Source organism: Nomascus leucogenys, chromosome 17 (genome assembly GCF_006542625.1).
Source record: "Nomascus leucogenys isolate Asia chromosome 17, Asia_NLE_v1, whole genome shotgun sequence".
Taxonomy (NCBI): domain Eukaryota; kingdom Metazoa; phylum Chordata; class Mammalia; order Primates; family Hylobatidae; genus Nomascus; species Nomascus leucogenys.
This window is the reverse complement of record NC_044397.1, coordinates 5,494,039-5,511,787: the sequence shown is the minus strand read 5'-3', so window position 1 is coordinate 5,511,787 and position 17,749 is coordinate 5,494,039. Positions and strand designations below refer to the sequence as shown.

The 17,749-nt window shown below is 44.2% G+C and overlaps 1 protein-coding gene across 3 annotated transcripts in view; it reads right to left on the bottom strand.

The window, feature by feature from the left end:
• The window catches only part of TAF8 (TATA-box binding protein associated factor 8), a 42,253-nt gene that overhangs the window by 20,543 nt on the left and 3,961 nt on the right, over positions 1 to 17,749 (bottom strand). For all 3 annotated transcript variants that reach the window (XM_030796548.1, XM_012496377.2, XM_003266270.2), the window contains exons 3-7: positions 16,616 to 16,714; positions 16,230 to 16,292; positions 14,718 to 14,842; positions 5,756 to 5,903; positions 3,611 to 3,753 (exon numbers count right to left, since the gene is read on the bottom strand). In XM_030796548.1, coding sequence (XP_030652408.1) covers positions 3,611 to 3,753; positions 5,756 to 5,903; positions 14,718 to 14,842; positions 16,230 to 16,292; positions 16,616 to 16,714 — 578 coding nt within the window. The remainder of the gene's footprint in view (positions 1 to 3,610; positions 3,754 to 5,755; positions 5,904 to 14,717; positions 14,843 to 16,229; positions 16,293 to 16,615; positions 16,715 to 17,749) is intronic.

Sequence of the window (17,749 nt, the reverse complement as noted above, 5' to 3'; positions counted from 1 at the left end):
CTACAACAGCAGGGGAGGGAGCAGTGTGTGCTAGGAGCTGCCACGTGCCAGGCACCTGACAGATACCAGCTCTGTCTCAGGCTCCCCCTGTCCCTTGAGGTAGGTGTTCCTGTTTCTACTTACAAGGAAATAGACTAAGGCATAAAGTAACACAATCACAGTCACACATGTGGCAAGCAGCACAGTCTGGATTTGAAGCTAGGCAAGTCTGACTCTAAGACTCAGGCCTTCCTACACTCCTGCTGTCTGCAACCCTGGCTTGGCCTCGTGGTATTCAAGAGTCCTCAGGCAGTTGCTGACACTCTTTAGGTTCAATTACCACCATGACCTCACATCACTACGGGACCGTCAGTGAATACGTCCAAGCCCTTTAACTATATTGTACTTACAAAGGTATGATGATGTTTGTTTACATGATTCCTCTTTCTCATGAGGTGAACCTCAACTCAGTCCATGACCCAATCACCATATCTCAGCCCAAATTAACAGAAGCGTACAATAACAATTTCCTCTGCTTTATTAAAAGCCATGGGCTCCCAGCCCTAATTCTGAAAGGAATAATTCAACATTGAAAAAAAAAAAAAAAAAAAGTATGTCCAGGCCAGGCACGGTGGCTCATGCCTGTAATCCTAGCACTTTGGGAGGCCAAGGCGGGCGGATCATGAGGTCAGGAGTTTGAGACCAGCCTGACCAACATGGTGAAACCCCGTCTCTACTAAAAATACAAAAATTAGCTGGGCACGGTGGTGCGTGCCTGTAATCCCAGCTACTCAGGAGGCTGAGGCAGGAGAATCGCTTGAACCCGGGAGGCGGAGGTTGCAGTGAGCCAAGATCTTGCCACTGTACTCCAGCCTGGGCGACAGAGCGAGACTCCATCTAAAAAAAAAAAAAAGTATGTCCAGGCAAATAAGACCTTCAGCAAATAGAGATGTCACAGGCGTATTCTACTAGCAAACCAGAGTGGCTGGCTGCCATTTGGTGTATCACATCTTGGAGAACATAAGGGATGCTCAGTCTAACTACAGCCACTAAGGCATCCAAACTAGTGCTGATTTTAGAGGATGGTTGAATATGGTAACCTGACTATATAACCCTATTAGCCTTGAGGGCATTCCAGCTTCTGGCGGTTCTGTGATTGTACTTGGCACTTTCTCCAAGGGTGCAGGAACAAGAGGGGGCTCTTATCCTTTCACTTGCTGAGTATGACACACCGGTAAGCAGAAAAGAAAGTATACCCTAAAACAAGCTAGGACTAGAACATCTCCTTGCCTACCTTTGTCTCTGAACCCACATGTTGTCTCCTATCCTGGGTATGAAATGTCAAGAAGAAGGCTAGTCCCTCCATTTAGTCACGGGCCCATCCCCTCTCATCTACCAAATGACATCATTCCCAGACTTTTCTTTCTCTCCTGTATCCACTTTCCCTTTTGACCAGATCATTCCCAACAGCATACAAACACGTTATTTCCTTTATCTTAAAAAATAAAAACACAAAACACCTCTCTTAATTCCTTAATTTCCCCCCTTTTAGTTACCACTGCATCACTCTCCTTCCCTGTACTGCAGGAACACCACACGACTTTCTGTGCCAATGGAAATGTTCAGTATCTGCACTGCCCAGTAGAGCAGCCACTGGCCGTATGTGGCTATCAGATACTTGAAATGAATGTGGCTAGTGAGATTAAGAAACCAATTTTTAGTTCTTTTTTTTTTTTTGAGACAAGAGTCTTGCTGTGTCGCCCAGGCTGGAGTGCAGTGGCGCGATCTCGGCTCACCGCAAGCTCCATCTCCCAGGTTCAGGTTCATGCCATTCTCCTGCCTCAGGCTCCCAAACAGCTGGGACTACAGGCGCCCGCCACCACGCCTGGCTAATTTTTTTTTGTATTTTTAGTAGAGACGGGGTTTCACCGTGTTAGCCAGGATGGTCTCCATCTCCTGACCTCGTGATCCGCCCGCCTCGAACTCCCAAAGTGCTGGGATTACACACATGAGCCACCGCGCCCAGCCTTTAGTTTTATTTCATTAATTTAAATTTAAATACCCACATGTGGCTAGTGGCTGCTGTAATGGACAGCACAAGTCTATACTCACTGACTCCTCTTCTCTCCTCCCATTCTCTCTGAATTTACTCCAGGTCTTCGCTCTCATTCTTACTGAAATGGCTCTCATCAAGGTCACAAACGACATCCACACTGCCAGATCTAATGGTTGAATTCTCAGTCCTCCTACCATTGGAGCCCCCCACAGCTTTGGACACAGCTAATTGCTCTTTTCTTCCTGTAACACTTACTTCCCTTGGCCTCCAGGACACAGCCCTCTTCCAGTTCTCCTCCCACCTCCATCCTGGTTCTTCCTCATCTCTTCAAGCTCTACACATAGCAACAGCTCCAAGACTCAATGTGCTTCTTCTTCTTATCCTCACTCATCTCTGGAAGAGCTCATCCATGCTCATGTTTTTAGACACGACCTACAGGCTGCTGGCTCCCAAATATGCATCTCCCGCCCTAACTGCTCCTCAAACTCCAATTATATATCCAATTCTTCACCTGACATCACCACCTGATGTCTAACAAGCATCTCAAACTTAACTCATCTACGTTTAAGACACGAACATCAATTTCTGACTTCCCCCACACACCTGTTCTACCCGGTGGTTGTTCCTATCTTGGCTGAAGGCAATTCCATCTTTCCTATTGTTCAGGCAAAAAACCTTATAGTTTTCTTTAACTCTCTCTCATATCTACTCTATCAACTGGCTTTGCTCTGAAAGTGATCTAGAATCTGACCAAATAATCTAGGTGACCACATCTCCTTATTTTTGCTCCTCCTACCATCTCTCAGTTTACTGTGACAGCATCCTACCTGGTCTCCCTGCTTCTGCCTGCCCTCTATAGCCCATCTTCAGCACAGCAACCTGACTGACCCTGTTAGCAAACCTACCTCGGATCCTGACCCTCCTCTGCTCAACATCTCCAGTGGCTCCATCTTACTGAGTAAATGGCAAAGTGTCTCATTTAACCTTTAAGACCCTGTAAGGTCTGACTCCCCGTGGGCCCTCTCGGACGTCGTCCCCTACTGTCCTCCTCCTTGTTCACTCCACTCTGGCCACCCTGATGTCCTTGCTGTTCTTCAATACAACAGGGGAGCACCTGCCTCAGGGCCTTTGCATCTGCTGCCCCTGCTGCCTAGAATGGCTCCACTCCCAGACATGTCCATGCCTTGTTCCCTTCAGGTCTTTACTCAAATGTCCCCTTCTTAGTCACTCTACCTAATACTGCATCCCTCCCATTCCCATCCCCACTTCCTATCTCACTTATTATTTTTCATTAGCCCCATGAGGACAGGGAATTTTGTTTGTTTGGCTTCCTACTAATTCCCCAGCACCTGGAACTGTATTTGTTGAATGAACGAGTGAATCCCCAGGACACGGATGTGTCTCTAAGCAGGAGATCAGGTCACACCCAGATCACCATGCAAGCCCTTATGCAGGCCCCTAACAGAAAGCCAGAGAGACCTGAGGTCGATCTTGTCCAGGTCCCAGGGTGACAGACTGAGGGCAGGGTGCAATAGTTTGGGGGATACTCTGAGGTAGGCAGAAGGTGGAACCCACCATGCTGATATGAAGAGCAAGGTTCTCTGTGTCTGTCTGTTCATCCTGCTCCGAGGAATCTGTCTCTTCCATTTGTTGCATCTCCAGTTCAGATGGAAGAAGAGCTGTCAGGTAGGGGATGGTGAAAGGTCTGGCAGCAATCACTGGCGAATTGGAAGAGAGGCATGAGTCCACTGTCACAGAGACCTCGCAGCTGGCTTAGAGTCCTAGAGCCTCACAACAAATCAGTGAGCAGCACCAGAAGATAATACTAGCTAACTCGCTCCAAGTACTTACACAACAGGCCAGGCAATGTCCTATGGGCTTTACTCATGTTATCTTTCATCCTTGCTCCCATCCTATTAAGTACGATTAGGCACAGAGAGGTGAAATGACTTTCCCAAGCATGCTAAAAATGGCAGAATGGGATTCTAACTCAGGCAGCATGACTTCAGAATCTACTTTTTGCCAAGTATAACTGAGATAAGATGGAAATGGGGCTATAGACAGAATCCTAGCAACACATAAGTTTTGAGATCTTGTACCCAAGGTCAGTTAAACCCCTCTAAGCTTCATTTCCAGAGCAGGAATATTGATTCTTTCACCCTGAAGGACTCAAGTCCAAAGGCTGGATTTGAGCACTCTGCATATATGGATGTCCACTGAGCTGTAAGACACTCTGGCAAATGAGAGTTCTAGCTCTTCCAAAAAGCAATGAGGATGAGAGGAAGAAATTGATTTAAAAATAACATTAAAAGAAAGAAGGCCGAGTGTGTTGGCTCATGCCCATAATCCTAGCACTTTGGGAGGCTGAGGCAGGAGGACTGCTTGAGCCCAGGAGTTTGAGACCAGCCTGGGCAACATAGTGAAATCCCTTCTCTAGGAAAAATAAAATTAGCCAGGTATAATAGTGCATGCCTGTAGTCCCAGATACTAGAGAGGCTGAGGTGGGAGACTCACTTGAGTCCAGGAGGTCCAGGCTGCAGTGAGCTGTGTTTGTGCCACTGTACACGAGACTGGGCGACAGAGTGAGATCCTGTCTCAAAACAGAAAAAGAAAAAGTCTCTGTGTATACTTCTATGGTAGAATGTGACTGTTAGAAAATACTCTAGAATTGGCTGGGTGTGGTGGCTCATGCCTATAATCCCAGCACCTTGGGAGGCTGAGGCAGGCAGATCACTTGAGCTCAGGAGTTCAAGACCAGCCTGGCCAACTGGGTGAAACCCCGTCTCCACTAAAAATACAAAAAATTAGCTGGGTGTGGTGGCTCCTGCCTGTAGTCCCAGCTACTTGCTGAGGCAGAAGAATCGCTGGAACCCAGGAGGCGGAGGTTGCAGTGAGCAGAGATCACGCCACTGTATTCCAGCCTGGATGACAAAGCAAGACGCCGTCTCAAAAAAACCCACAAAAACTCCAGAATTATTTTTGCTGTGGGTCAGATGTGGGGTCCTGCAGTAACAGCTAGGTTTGAATGCTGTCTACTAGCCATGTTCCTTGAGAAAATGACTTCATTTCTCTTCTTTTGTGCCTCATTGAAGGGTTCCTATGAAGGTAGTGATATATCAGTTCCCAACTCAGACAAGAGAATTTAATGAGATAATGTATGGGAAGTGATGAGCACAGTATCTGGCACTTAACAACTGGCAGCTGCTGTTATTCCAGAGCCAGGCACACAGCAGGCATTCCACAGGAGCTTGTTGAATGAATGAATCACCCGAACCTACCTCCCTCACTCACATTTGTAAAAACTGAGTTCTATGCAAATGAAGTAGCTTGGTCAACATGACCAAATAGTGCCAAGATGCCAAGTTAAATGAGATGGGACCTACAAGGGAACATCACGATGGCCAACTGGCCCCTGATGCCAGTGTTCCTTCTATTACCTGGGCTGCCACTGAGTGTCTCTGATGCCTAGGCCTAGGCTATCCTCAAGGTAACTCAATGGACCTCAAGCAGCCAGTCCCAACAGAGGCCATTACTGTTTTGGAGTCGTCAGTTAAGTACAGACTCTTAAGACCTGGGGAAGGGAGCCAGAAATCTGAGGGGCAAGCTGTACCCAAGGGAAGGACAAAAGCTTATTTGTTTCTTCCTACCATGCTGAGAGAAAGAAAAGATATTGTGAGTATTTCAAATAAGACAGAGTCCACACAGTGGGGAAACTCTCACATGGAAATGTGCTGACGTCATCTTTGAAAAGACTCTGAGTCTCGCCTGTCTTGGCCATGAAACGGGTAAGTGCCCGCTCCACATCGCGCCTCTGGGATGCAGCCTTCTCCCGCAGGACCTGGTAGTCTGATACGGGCTCACGGTACGTCTACAAAGAGAACAGCAAAGACACTGGGGTGATGCCGAAGTATTCTGCTTTCGTCAGCTCCCTGGCTTGCTGTTGCTATGCCCTATTCTCTAAAATGACCCAATACCAGGCCAGGCGTGGTGGCTCACGCCTGTAATCCCAGCACTTTGGGAGGCCAAGGCTGGTGGATCACCTGAGATCAGGAGTTCGAGACCAGCCTGGCCAACATAACGAAACCCCGTCTCTACTGAAAATACAAAAATTAGCTGGGTGTGTTGGTAGGCACCTGTAATTCCAGCTACTTGGGAGGCTGAGGCAGGAGAATCGCTTGAACCCAGGAGGCGGAGGTTGCAGTGAGCTGAGATTGCATCATTGCACTCCAGCCTGTGCAACAGGAGCAAGACTGTCTCAAAAAATAAATAAATAAAATAAAATAAAATAACCCAATACCATTAGTTAGAGCCAAGATCACCCAAGCACAGTAGGAAGGTGGAAAAACAATGTAACTATTTTAATATTTATTTCTAATTAAAAATTAAGAAATGTACAAATATTTACTGTAGAGATTGTCTTGAAGCCTTCATTCAGCTCCCATGACAGATGGTCTCAGGTCTAAGAGAGACATCCTGAAGCAAGAGTGGGAGCGCCCCCAGGGAAGCCCTGATGGGGACCACAGGTTCCATCAGCGTAATGTGACCTCCTGCAGTATGGGAGTGGCTGCCTATGTGGATTTGTGGATTATACCATCCCATCTTATTAAATCAATCCTCACAATATGGATACATTGTTCCAAAAAGATTCCCTCAAAGAAAGAGAGGCTGAAGATCTTATTATATGTGCAAGTGACCAAGAAAATGGCAGGCTGCCACTCTTCCTCCTAATTATGAGATTGCTGGCAATCAAGTTATGGAGTGAAAACGATTGAGATCAGAATGGGAAATGAGCCAAAACTTTTTATTTTATTATTTTTATTTTTTGGAGTCTTGCTCTGTCACCCAGGCTGGAGTGCAGTGGCGCCATCTCAGCTCACTGCAACCTCCACCTCCTGGGTTCAAGCGATTCTCCTGCCTCAGACGTGTGAGTAGCTGGGACTACAGGCACGTGCCACCACGCCCAGCTAATTTTTGTATTTTTAGTAGAGACGGGGTTTCATCATGTTGGCCAGGCTGGTCTTGAACTCTTGACCTCAGATGATCCATCCACCTTGGCCTCCTAAAGTGCTGGGATTACAAGTGTGAGTCACTGTGCCCAGCCGGAAAACATTTTAATTGGTAATGGCAATGGTGACATTTTAACAACGACCAATAAAGTAACTACTCCTCACGATGCTGAGATAGCACTTTTTTTTTTTTTTTTTTTTTTGAGACAGAGTCTTGCTCTGTCACCCAGGCTGGAGTGCAGTGGTGGGATCTCTGCTCACTGCAAGCTCCGCCCCCCGGGTTCATGCCATTCTCTGCCTCAGCCTCCCGAGTAGCTGGGACTACAGATGCCTGCCACCACGCCCAGCTAATTTTTTTGTATTTTTAGTAGAGACAGGGTTTCACTGTGTTTGCCAGGATGGTCTCGATCTCCTGACCTTGTGATCCGCCCTCCTTGGCCTCCCAAAGTGCTGGGATTACAGGCTGAGATAGCATTTTTAAAGAAGGCACCTGGAAATGTTTGTTGTCACCATCAGTTCAAGTGTGTCACCTATACAGTTCTCATATCTGTACTTAAACAAAGAAACAGAATTTTCTGACATGTTAAAAATCTTCCCAAAAGGCTGGGTGTGGTGGCTCACACCTGTAATCCCAGCACTTTGGGAGGCTGAGGCAGATAGATTACCTGGTGACAGAGCAAGACACTGTCTCAAAAAAAAAAAAGGAGTTTGAGACTAGCCTGGTCAACATGGTAAAACCCTGTCTCTACAAAAAATACAAAAATTAGCCAGGCGTGGTGGTGGGCGCCTGTAATCCCAGCTACTTGGGGGAGGCTGAGACATGAGAATCGCTTGAACCTGGGAGATGGAGGTTGCAGTGAGCCGAGATCACACCACTGCACTCCAGCCTGGGGGACTGAGCAAGACTCTGTCCACCCCCCACAAAAAAACCCCAAAACTTCCCAATAATAAAATAAGTGGATTTTGAACATATTGTACTTGTTAAAAACATTAAAATGCAAAATCTTATAATTATTCCTAAGACAACTTTTGGCACTCAATATATTAGAAATTTAATAGAAAATTTTCAACCAAATTCTTTGGATAATGGGTAAATGAGGATGAAAAAATTAGTTTTATGATTTATTAAGAGCAGCCAATGATGTTACATATCTTTGTGATGTACCATTTTCAACTATGAGAGCCATTAAAGTATCAGAATAAGCTAATCTTAGATTCTGACCCCCAACTTACTATTCCATCAAGTATTAAACCAAGATTTCTAGGCTGGCATGGTAGCACGTGCTTGTGGTCCTAGCTACTCTGCAGGCTGAGGTGGGAGGACTGCTTGAGCCCGGGAGTTCAAAGCTGTAGTGCCATGATTACACCACCGCACTCCAGCCTGGGCAACAGAGTGAGAACTCCACCTCTAAAAAAAGACTGAGTGCAGTGGTGCATGCCTGTAATCCCAGCACCCTGGGAGGCCAAGGTGCAAAGACTACTTAAGGCTAGGAGTTCAAGACCAGCTTGGGCACCACAGAAAGACAAAAAACCTGTCCCCATCTCTATAAAATAACAGCAACAACAAAACAAACAAAAACCCTATGATTTCAAAGAATAAAAAGCAGAGGCAATTGCTCCCACTAGAAAAGGTTATAGGTTTCCTGAACATTTTAAAAGGGTAAGATTATCTTTTAATGTACATTATTTTGCACAATGTTACATTATAATATTCATATAAATAAGCAAACATATACTGGAGTATGTACCCATGCCTGGGTGAATTGCTTGTGCCCAGGAGTTTGAGACCAGCCTGGGCAACATGGTGATATCCTGTCTCTACAGAAGATACAAAAATTAGCTGGGCATGGTGGTGCACCCCTGTAGTCCCAGCTACTCGGGAGATTGAGGTGGGAGGATCACTTGAGGCTAGGAAGTCGAGGCTGTGGTGAGCTGAGATCGCCCCATTGCACTCCAGCAGCCTGGGCAACAAAGTGAGACCGTGTTTCAAAAAAAAAATGTTACAGATAGGGATACACTATATAAAAGAGTTAAAGAATGTTATGGGTTGAACTGTGTCCCCACAAAAAACATTTTTGATATGTCCTAGTACCTCACAATATGACCTTATTTGGAAATAGGGTCACTGCAGATGTAAGCACAGTGAAGATCAGGTCATACTAAGGTAAGGTGGGTCCCTAGTGCAATATGACTAGTGTCTTCCTAAGAAGTTGGCCACAGGAAGACAGAGATAGAGAATGCCATGTGAACTTCGCATAGCTTTAGCCATAGCTTTTGTTAAAGGGAATGTAATTTTGTCTAGTTCAGAGGGTTTTAAAGATTGTCTTGGCCAGGCGTGGTGACTCATGCCTGTAATCCCAACACTTTGGGAGGCCAAGGTGGGTGGATCACAAGGTCAGGAGTTCGAGACCAGCCTGGTCAATATGGTGAAACCCCGTCTCTACTTAAGAAAAAAAAAAAAAAATTAGCCAGGCTTGGTGGCAGGCGCCTGTAGTCCCAGCCACTTGGGAGGCTGAGGCAGGAGAATCACTCGAACCCCAGAGGTGGAGGTTGCAGTGAGCCGAGATCGCACCACTGCACTCCAGCCTGGCGACAGAACAAGACTCTGTCTCAAAAAAAAAAAAAAAAAAAGATTGTCTTAACCTAAAAGAGTAACAGAATCGAAACTGAAGATTTAAGCAAAGTGAAAAAGGTTTGTAAAGGGTTGATCGTGTAAAAATTCTGTGGGTATCAACAAGTTGGCTGAGATTAAAAAAAAATTATTTAGCTTTTTCCTGCAGGCTAAAACATTAAAATCATACTCATGTGGGGCCAGAATCTGGACCTATGTGTCTGAATAACAGGGTTTTCTTAGAAAATTGACCTACTGTTTGATGGAAAATTGTAAAGGGTTCTAAAAAGTTTATGAAAATCTTACCGTATGGTCAAACAATTAAAACTGGGTAGAGATATAAAATTTTATTTAAAAAACTAGCTTTAACATTAAAGATGCACTAATGCAAATATGAAATTTGTTCTTCTCTTCTGAAGATGATTTTTATGTAATGTTAAAAGATAATGAAAGGGTTTTCTTTTCTCCTTTGGGTGAATGGCAGGGAAAAAAAAGAGGAGAGAGAAGAGACAGATTCAGTTGGCCTCATGCTATCTTCATTGAGTCTTGTTTGGAAAGCTAAGTCTCCTCTATCAGAGTAAAAGTTTTTCTTTTTAAAAAAATTTTTTGGAGTTATCATTTTGGCTAAACGAATGACTTACGGTGACCTGGGATTCTATTTTGTGATATCCAGTGTTTTAAACCTTTGATATTTGACAAACTTTACAAAATCCAATTAAAAATCATGTCTCTCTCTAACCTAACATTTTAGATATTAGGTCCTCTAAAGCCCAAAAATGACATTTGGCTTATCTGATACAAAAATCATACAGGAAGCATTGTCAAATATGAAATGGTGTTTGGCTTTCTTTGGTGTATATTTGTATAAATATGTTATTGGTACATGTTCCAAAATTACGTAAAACTTCTATAATTCTAATATGACTTAGTGTCTGTTATCACTAGTAATTATAATTATTATGTTAATAGATTGCATGACATAGAGGTAACAAATTTCCTTGCCAATTGTGCCTTTAACTGTGGGTGCCCTAAAATGTTTTTGTCATACACAGACAATTGTTGTCTCATTTTGGTCCTCTTTAAAATATGGTTTTATAATCAGGTATAAAATTTAACAGGTGCTCATAAATGCAGGTTTCTGATTAATAACTCTGAAGATTGTGACATTAGAATAGAGGGAAAACTTTCAAATAGAAGAATGAATGGTGTTTGGTTTACTTTAGACTGTATTTGTACAAATATATTATTAGTATGTGTCCAAAATTATGGGAAACTTCTATAATGTTGATATAATTTAGTGTACGTTAATAATTATAATTGTTATGTAAAATTGTTGTATGCCACAGAAGTAACCAAAATTCCTAGTCAATTGTAGCTTTAATAGTGGCTACAGACTTTTGTCATTCACAGACATTTTATCTTGCTTTGGTCCTTATCAAAATGCAGTTTATAATCAAATATAGGACTCTAAGTGCAGGTCTCAGATAACTTTAAGAACTGTGCTATTGGAATAGAGGAAAAAACCAAACTTCTAGGACTCTCATGGAGAGCTAATGTGTTAAACATTGCTAAACCTTTTGTTTTCAGAGTGAAGAGAAATTATTTCTTTAGAACTATTTGCAACTTTTAACTTGTGAGTAAAATAAACTCCTGTGAACAAAATTTGGAGCATATTGTTCCTCTCCACCTGATTTCTCCAGAATTTGGAAACTATTTGTGAATATTCTCAATTTATGGCAGTATAGCTAATTGCATAAGTGCAATAAGAATCTGTTTTCTTTTGTAACAGGACACAGTTGGAGAAATTGGTTATTTTACCAAGGCTTTGACTAGAATGGCATGATTTCTTTAAAGAATCAAAGTTGACTTATATAGCCAATTAAAGCCCGTTGGGGAATCTGGCCTTATACCCTGTCCACACAGAGTCTCTGTACAAGGTTCCTGACCCGTGGTAAGTAAAGAATGTTACTTTCAAACAGGCTCAGGAACCCCAAGTTATCTTGGGACCTCAAGAGGAGAGAAATTTGCCCAACTCTAGGTACTTGAGGGTACAAACCCATGGCTGGACTTGGCTTTTAAAAAGTCTTATCTGAGATTCTTCATGGAACAGAGTTCTATCAAAGCCTTAAAAAGTCTAAGTGAAAAATAATTATTCTTGCTGCACTTTATGCAAATAATTGGGCCAAGTACAGTAAGACTAAAGTTTATTTTGTAAACAAATCAGTTGTATCATGATTTGTTTTTAATAAAAATGGGGACTGGAGAGAGAAAAATTATGCTTCAAAAGAAAAACTATAGTAAACTGTTGTTAGCTGTTCTTGAGGTTTTTTCCGCAGTTTAGAATAAATTCTAAAGTCTTTGTGGGTTAGAGGTCCCCAAACTAGTGCTTTCAAATCTTTATTTTTAAAATTGGGAATTGTACTCCTCATCCTAGGACTCGTTATTTACCTTAGAGTGGGCTGTTTCACTTCAACACTGTAGTAAAACTATAGAGTACTAATGTTGTGCCATGCAAGCCATGGACGCCCAGCCAGGCCTGCATGAATACACTCAGACAGTTGCAAACCAGTTCCACTCTTCTCACCTTGGGGTTCACTCCCATTCCCACAATGTGCCCTGTCAGCAGGAAGAAGCCAGAGCAATTGATGGCCTTTTCCCATCTTCACAGCCTACACCTTAAGATTAAGGTGTTATAAAACCCAAAGGGAAGGACCGAAACCACGTTTGCAAAATTACGACTGAGACAGTGAAAGAGATCTAACTTAACTGACTCCATCTTGCTTCTAACCTTCAAGCTGTCCTTGTTCATTCCTGGGCGTAGGCTAAACTAACTTTGGGAGAAACTTAGTTTAGAGTTTAAACACAGACAGTGACACTCCTTTTCCCAAAGCAGACCTCCATCTCGCCTGGAGACTAGATTGCCTTTGTAGGACTAATATTAGCCACAAGATTAGAAATTATGGTTTAGAAGTCATGCAGCTGGAGGCTACAAGATTCTCACCCTCCCTATACTGTTCCTAAGATCAGTGCTTGAGATACCTTGCACTTGATGGATCAGCTGGCACCACCCAGATCAATAAACTGGCTCATCTGATCTTGTGGCCCCCACCCAGGAATTGACTCAGTGCAATAAGACAGCTCTGAGTCCCTATGATTTCTTTTTTTTTTTTTTTTCTTGAGACAGAGTCTCACTCTGTCGCCCAGGCTGGAGTGCAATGGTGCAATCTCGGCTCACTGCAAGCTCCGCCTCCCGGGTTCACACTATTCTCCTGCCTCAGCCTCCCGAGTAGCTAGGACTACAGGTGCCCACCACCATGCCCGGCTAATTTTTTGTATTTTTAGTAAAGACGGGGTTTCACCATGTTAGCCAGGATGGTCTCGATCTCCTGACCTCGGGATCCCCCCACCTCGGCCTCCCAAAGTGCTGGGATTACAGGCGTGAGCCACCTTGTCCGGCCCTGAGTCCCTGTGATTTCATCTCTGACCAATCAGCACTCCTGCCTCACTGGCTTCCCCCGACCTACCACATTATCCTTAAAAACTCTGCTCCCCGAATGCTCGGGAAGACTGATTTGAGTAATAATAAAACTCCAGTCTCCCCGTCTGCCCCTGCAACCACAAACGAAAAAGAATGCCATGTGAAGACAGAAAGCTGGAGTGATGCATCTATGAGCCAAGAAATGCCAAAGAATGCTGGCCAACCACCAGAAGCTAGGAAGAGGCAAGGAGGGACTCCCCTACAGGTTTCAGAGCGAGGACGACACCTTGATTTTAGACTTCTAGCCTCCAGAACTGTGAGACAATAAATTTCTGTTGTTCTAAGTCACCTGGTTTGTGGCACTTTGTTACAGCAGCCCAGGAAACTAATAGACAGATCTGACCAAGGGCAATGGCAAGGGCTGTGCTGCATTAGCTGGGCAGCTACTATTCCCCTCTCCCCCACCCTAAGGTGTGGAGAAATGCCCAGAGGACGTGAGGGCTTGCCGCAGCAGCCCGCACAATGGCCATCACTATATGGTATGGAGGCAGAAGCAAAGGAAGCGTGGGAGGGCACCTTCCCAACGGAAGGTAAAACTGCCATTCAGGCAAATTAGAACACATTCAAACCACAGAGGATAACTCATCTTCTCCTCGTTCAGACCTAGAGCTCAGAGTGATAAGTTCCATTTCATTATCATTACTAATTTTTATTTCTTTTTTTTTGAGACAGAGTCTTGCTCTGTCGCCTAGGCTGGAGTGCAGTGGCACAATCTTAGCTCACTGCAACCTCTTTCTCCCAGGTTGGAGTCTCCTGCCTCAGCCTCCTGAGTAGCTGGAACTATAGGTACATGCCACCATGCACAGCTAATTTTTGTAATTTTAGTACAGACGAGGTTTCACTGTGTTGGCCAGGCTGGTCTTGAATTCCTGACCTCAGGTGATCCATCTGCCTCGGCCTTCCAAAGTGTTGGGATTAAAGGTATGAGCCACCGCTCCCGGCCATTACTAAATATTTTTAAAGCAACTTTTCCCCCAATTGAAAAAATAATTTTCCTATTATGGAAAATTTGGAAAACTCAGAAAAGTAAACACAAAACAAAATGACCTATAATCTCAACCCAAAATTACTATGAACATTTAGTGGAATACCTTTTCAGTCTTGTTCCTATGTGGCTATGTACTTTTGTGTTTCAGTAGGACAGGCAATACTGGGGCCAGCTTCAATTTCTTTGTTAATTATACTTTAGCTGGCAAACTTGAGAACATAATTCTCATTTGCCAAATTGTTTCTCAATGAGGAAAGATAATCTGAATTCTTTTTTTTTCCTTTATTTATTTTTCAAATGAGACAGGGTCTTGCTCTGCTGCCCAGGCTGGTCTTGAACTCCTGGGCTCAAGTGATCCTCCTGCCTCGGCCTCCTAAAATGCTGGGATTACAGGTGTGAGCCAATGTGCCCGGCCACATTCTGAGTTTTGAACCACCCTTTCATCAACAAGCTTTTGGACTGGACTCTGCAGCGTGACAGTCGGTAGGAACTGACTCCGTGCTTTAGACCACGCACAGCCCCAGTGCTTCATCACTCACCGGAGTTTTGATGTAGGTGTGGGGATCAGGGAACTCAGGAAAATGGCTGGGGATGTGCGGCGGGTGGGGTCGGTTCTGCCCTGCAGTGAGGGCCTTGGGGGTCACTGGCTGATTGGTCACCGGAGCTGCAACAGAGTCACAACTGATTACCCCTCCACCCAAGACCCTGATTTCTACAGATTATGGTCTCTGCCCAAAGCCTCCTTTTCCCAAAAAAATGCCAGACCTCAATTTTCTAAACAAGTTGCATTTTGTATTTCAATCGATAAAAGGTCTTTGATGGCTTACAATGCCCAGCCCTGCTGGCTAATCTTGGTTGACATTCCCTTTGATAACAATCTGCCCACAAGCCTCTTAGGTAGAGGTGGGTGGCTGTGGCCACAATAACTACGTAAAACAGCATGCTGAGGAGCTACGCAAGTTACATGGGCTGCTGGTTCTCTTTTCAGAGACCTTGGATAACAAAAAGGAACAATGAGCTGGGGACAGTAAGTGTGAGCTTAATGATAACAAGAGGGGATTGAAAACGGCACCTTCCACTGCTATGTTGAGAGGGGGTTTTAAAAAAAATGCCAACAAGAAAAAAGTGACTTTAAAGAAAAAATCCAGGCCGGGTACGGTGGCTCACGCTTGTAATCCCAGCACTTTGGGAAGCCGAGGCAGGCAGATCACTTGAGGTCAGGAGTTCGAGACCAGTCTGGCCAACACGGTAAAACCCTGTCTCTACTAAAAATATAAAAATTAGCCGGGTGTGGTGGCAGGCGCCTGTAATCCCAGCTACTTGGGAGGCTGGGGCAGGAGAATAGCTTGAACCTCGGAGGCAGAGGTTGCAATAGTCAGCCGAGATTGTGCCACTGCACTCCAGCCTGGGCAACAGAGCGAGACTTCATCTCAAAAAAAGAAAAAGAAAAAAGAAAAGAAAAGAAAAAATCCAGTTAACTTTCTCCAGATCTTACAAGCCCAAACTGGTTACTCTCTACTCAGCTTATGGCACCCTGGTTTACTTAAAGTAGAGGTCATCAAACTTTGTGTAAAGGGCCATATAATAAATACTGTAGGTTCTGCATGTGGTACAGTCTCTACCACAACTAAACTATGCCATTATAGCATGAAAACAACCACAGATAGTAAGTAAATATGGCTGCATTCCGATAAGATTTTATTTACAAAAACAGGAGGTAGGCTGCATTTGGCCCATAGGCCACAATTTACCAACCCTTAATCTAAGGAGAACAAGAACTTTCATTTTTCCAAGCAGCATCATTTGCCCTTCTGGGGCTAGAACACAAGAAACACAGCACTATCTCAAAGATGGTTTGCCTTTTGGTGGCCGAGTTTTACATGCTAATCCCGCTAGCCCAAATAAAGATTACATTGTAGGTAGCCCCAAACACTGGAAGAGAGCCCGCAACAAGGACGTAGCTCCTAATCCAGTCCCTACCATATTCAATTACTTCATTCCACAAGCATTAATTGAAAAATTGCTAAGTACCTCAGTTCAAAGTCACTTACGAGCAGTGATGACCATCCTCTGAGACCGTTTTGCATAAGCAGGGAGAGTGTCCACATTGAAACCTAAGAGACAGGAAAACAAAAATCACTGCCCAGACCACTGGATATTTAATACACAAAGAATAGTAGTATTATGGACAAATGGCTTAAACTCTCAACTCAATGACCTTGCAGCCACACAAAAGAAGCTCTGGCAGAATTCCCTAAAAGGGAATTATGAGGCCTCTTAGATGTGTTCAGAGGAATCTCTCTTGATAACTCTTTCAAGCTCAAAGCAAATCAAGAGAACCATGACGGAAACCAAGAACACTTAGCAGACATGCCTGACTCCTAGGGACTCCTCTCTCCAGTTGCATCGAAGAACTGGAAACTGAAGGTATACTCACCCATCTCAACAAGCGTGACCACGATATCTGACAGTGTGGGCTGGGTCCTGGCTGTGTGCTCACAGTAAGACTTGGCACTTCTCCCAATTTCTGAAATGTCTAAGAGGGGATTAAAGGAATAAACTTATTCTCAGTTCCTCAGAAAGTTAAACATAGAATTACCAGATGAGCCAACAATTCCACTCCTAGGTATATACATAAATGAACTGAAAGCGGGATTCGAACAGCTATTAGTACACCAATGTTCACAGCAGCATGATTCACAGTAGCCAAAAGGTAGAAACAACCCAGTGTCCATTAACAGATGAATGAACAAACGAAATGTGCTGTATACATACAATGGAATATTATTCAGCCTTTAAAAGGAAGGAAATTCTGGTAATGTTATAGCATAGATGAACTTTGAAAACATTATGCTAGGCCAGGTGTGGTGGCGCAGGCCTGTAATCCCAGCACTTTGGGAGGCCAAGGCCGGTGGATCACCTGAGGTCAGGAGTTTGAGACCAACCTGACCAACATGGCAAAACCCCATCTCTACTAAAAATACAAAAATTAGCCAGGCGTGGTGGTAGGCGCCTGTAATCCTAGCCACTCGGGAGGCTGAGAAATAGCTTGAACCCAGGAGGGGGAGGTTGCAGTGAGCAGAGATTGTGCCATTGCACTCCAGCCTGGGTGACAGAGTGAGAACTCCTTCTCAAAAAAAAAAAAGAAAAAAAAGAAAACATTATGCTAAGGCCAGGTGTGGTGGCTCATGCCTGTAATCCCAGCACTTGGGAGGCTGAGGCAGGTGGATCACTTGAGGTCAGGAGTTCGAGACTAGCCTGGCCAACGTGGCAAAACCCCATCTCTACCATAAATATAAAAAATTAGCCAGGTGAGGTGGCACACACCTGTAATCCCAGCTACTCAGGAGGCTGAGAATCGCTTGAACCTGGGAGGCGGAGGTGGTTGCAGTGAGCCGAGATGGCACCACTGCACTCCAGCCTGGGAGACACAGCGAGACTCCATCTCAAAAAAAAGAAAAAAGAAAACATTATACTAAGTGAAATAAGGTAGACACAAAAAGACAAATAAAGATTCTACTTATATGAGGTATCCAGAGACAGAAAGTAGATTAGAAGTTACCAGGGGATG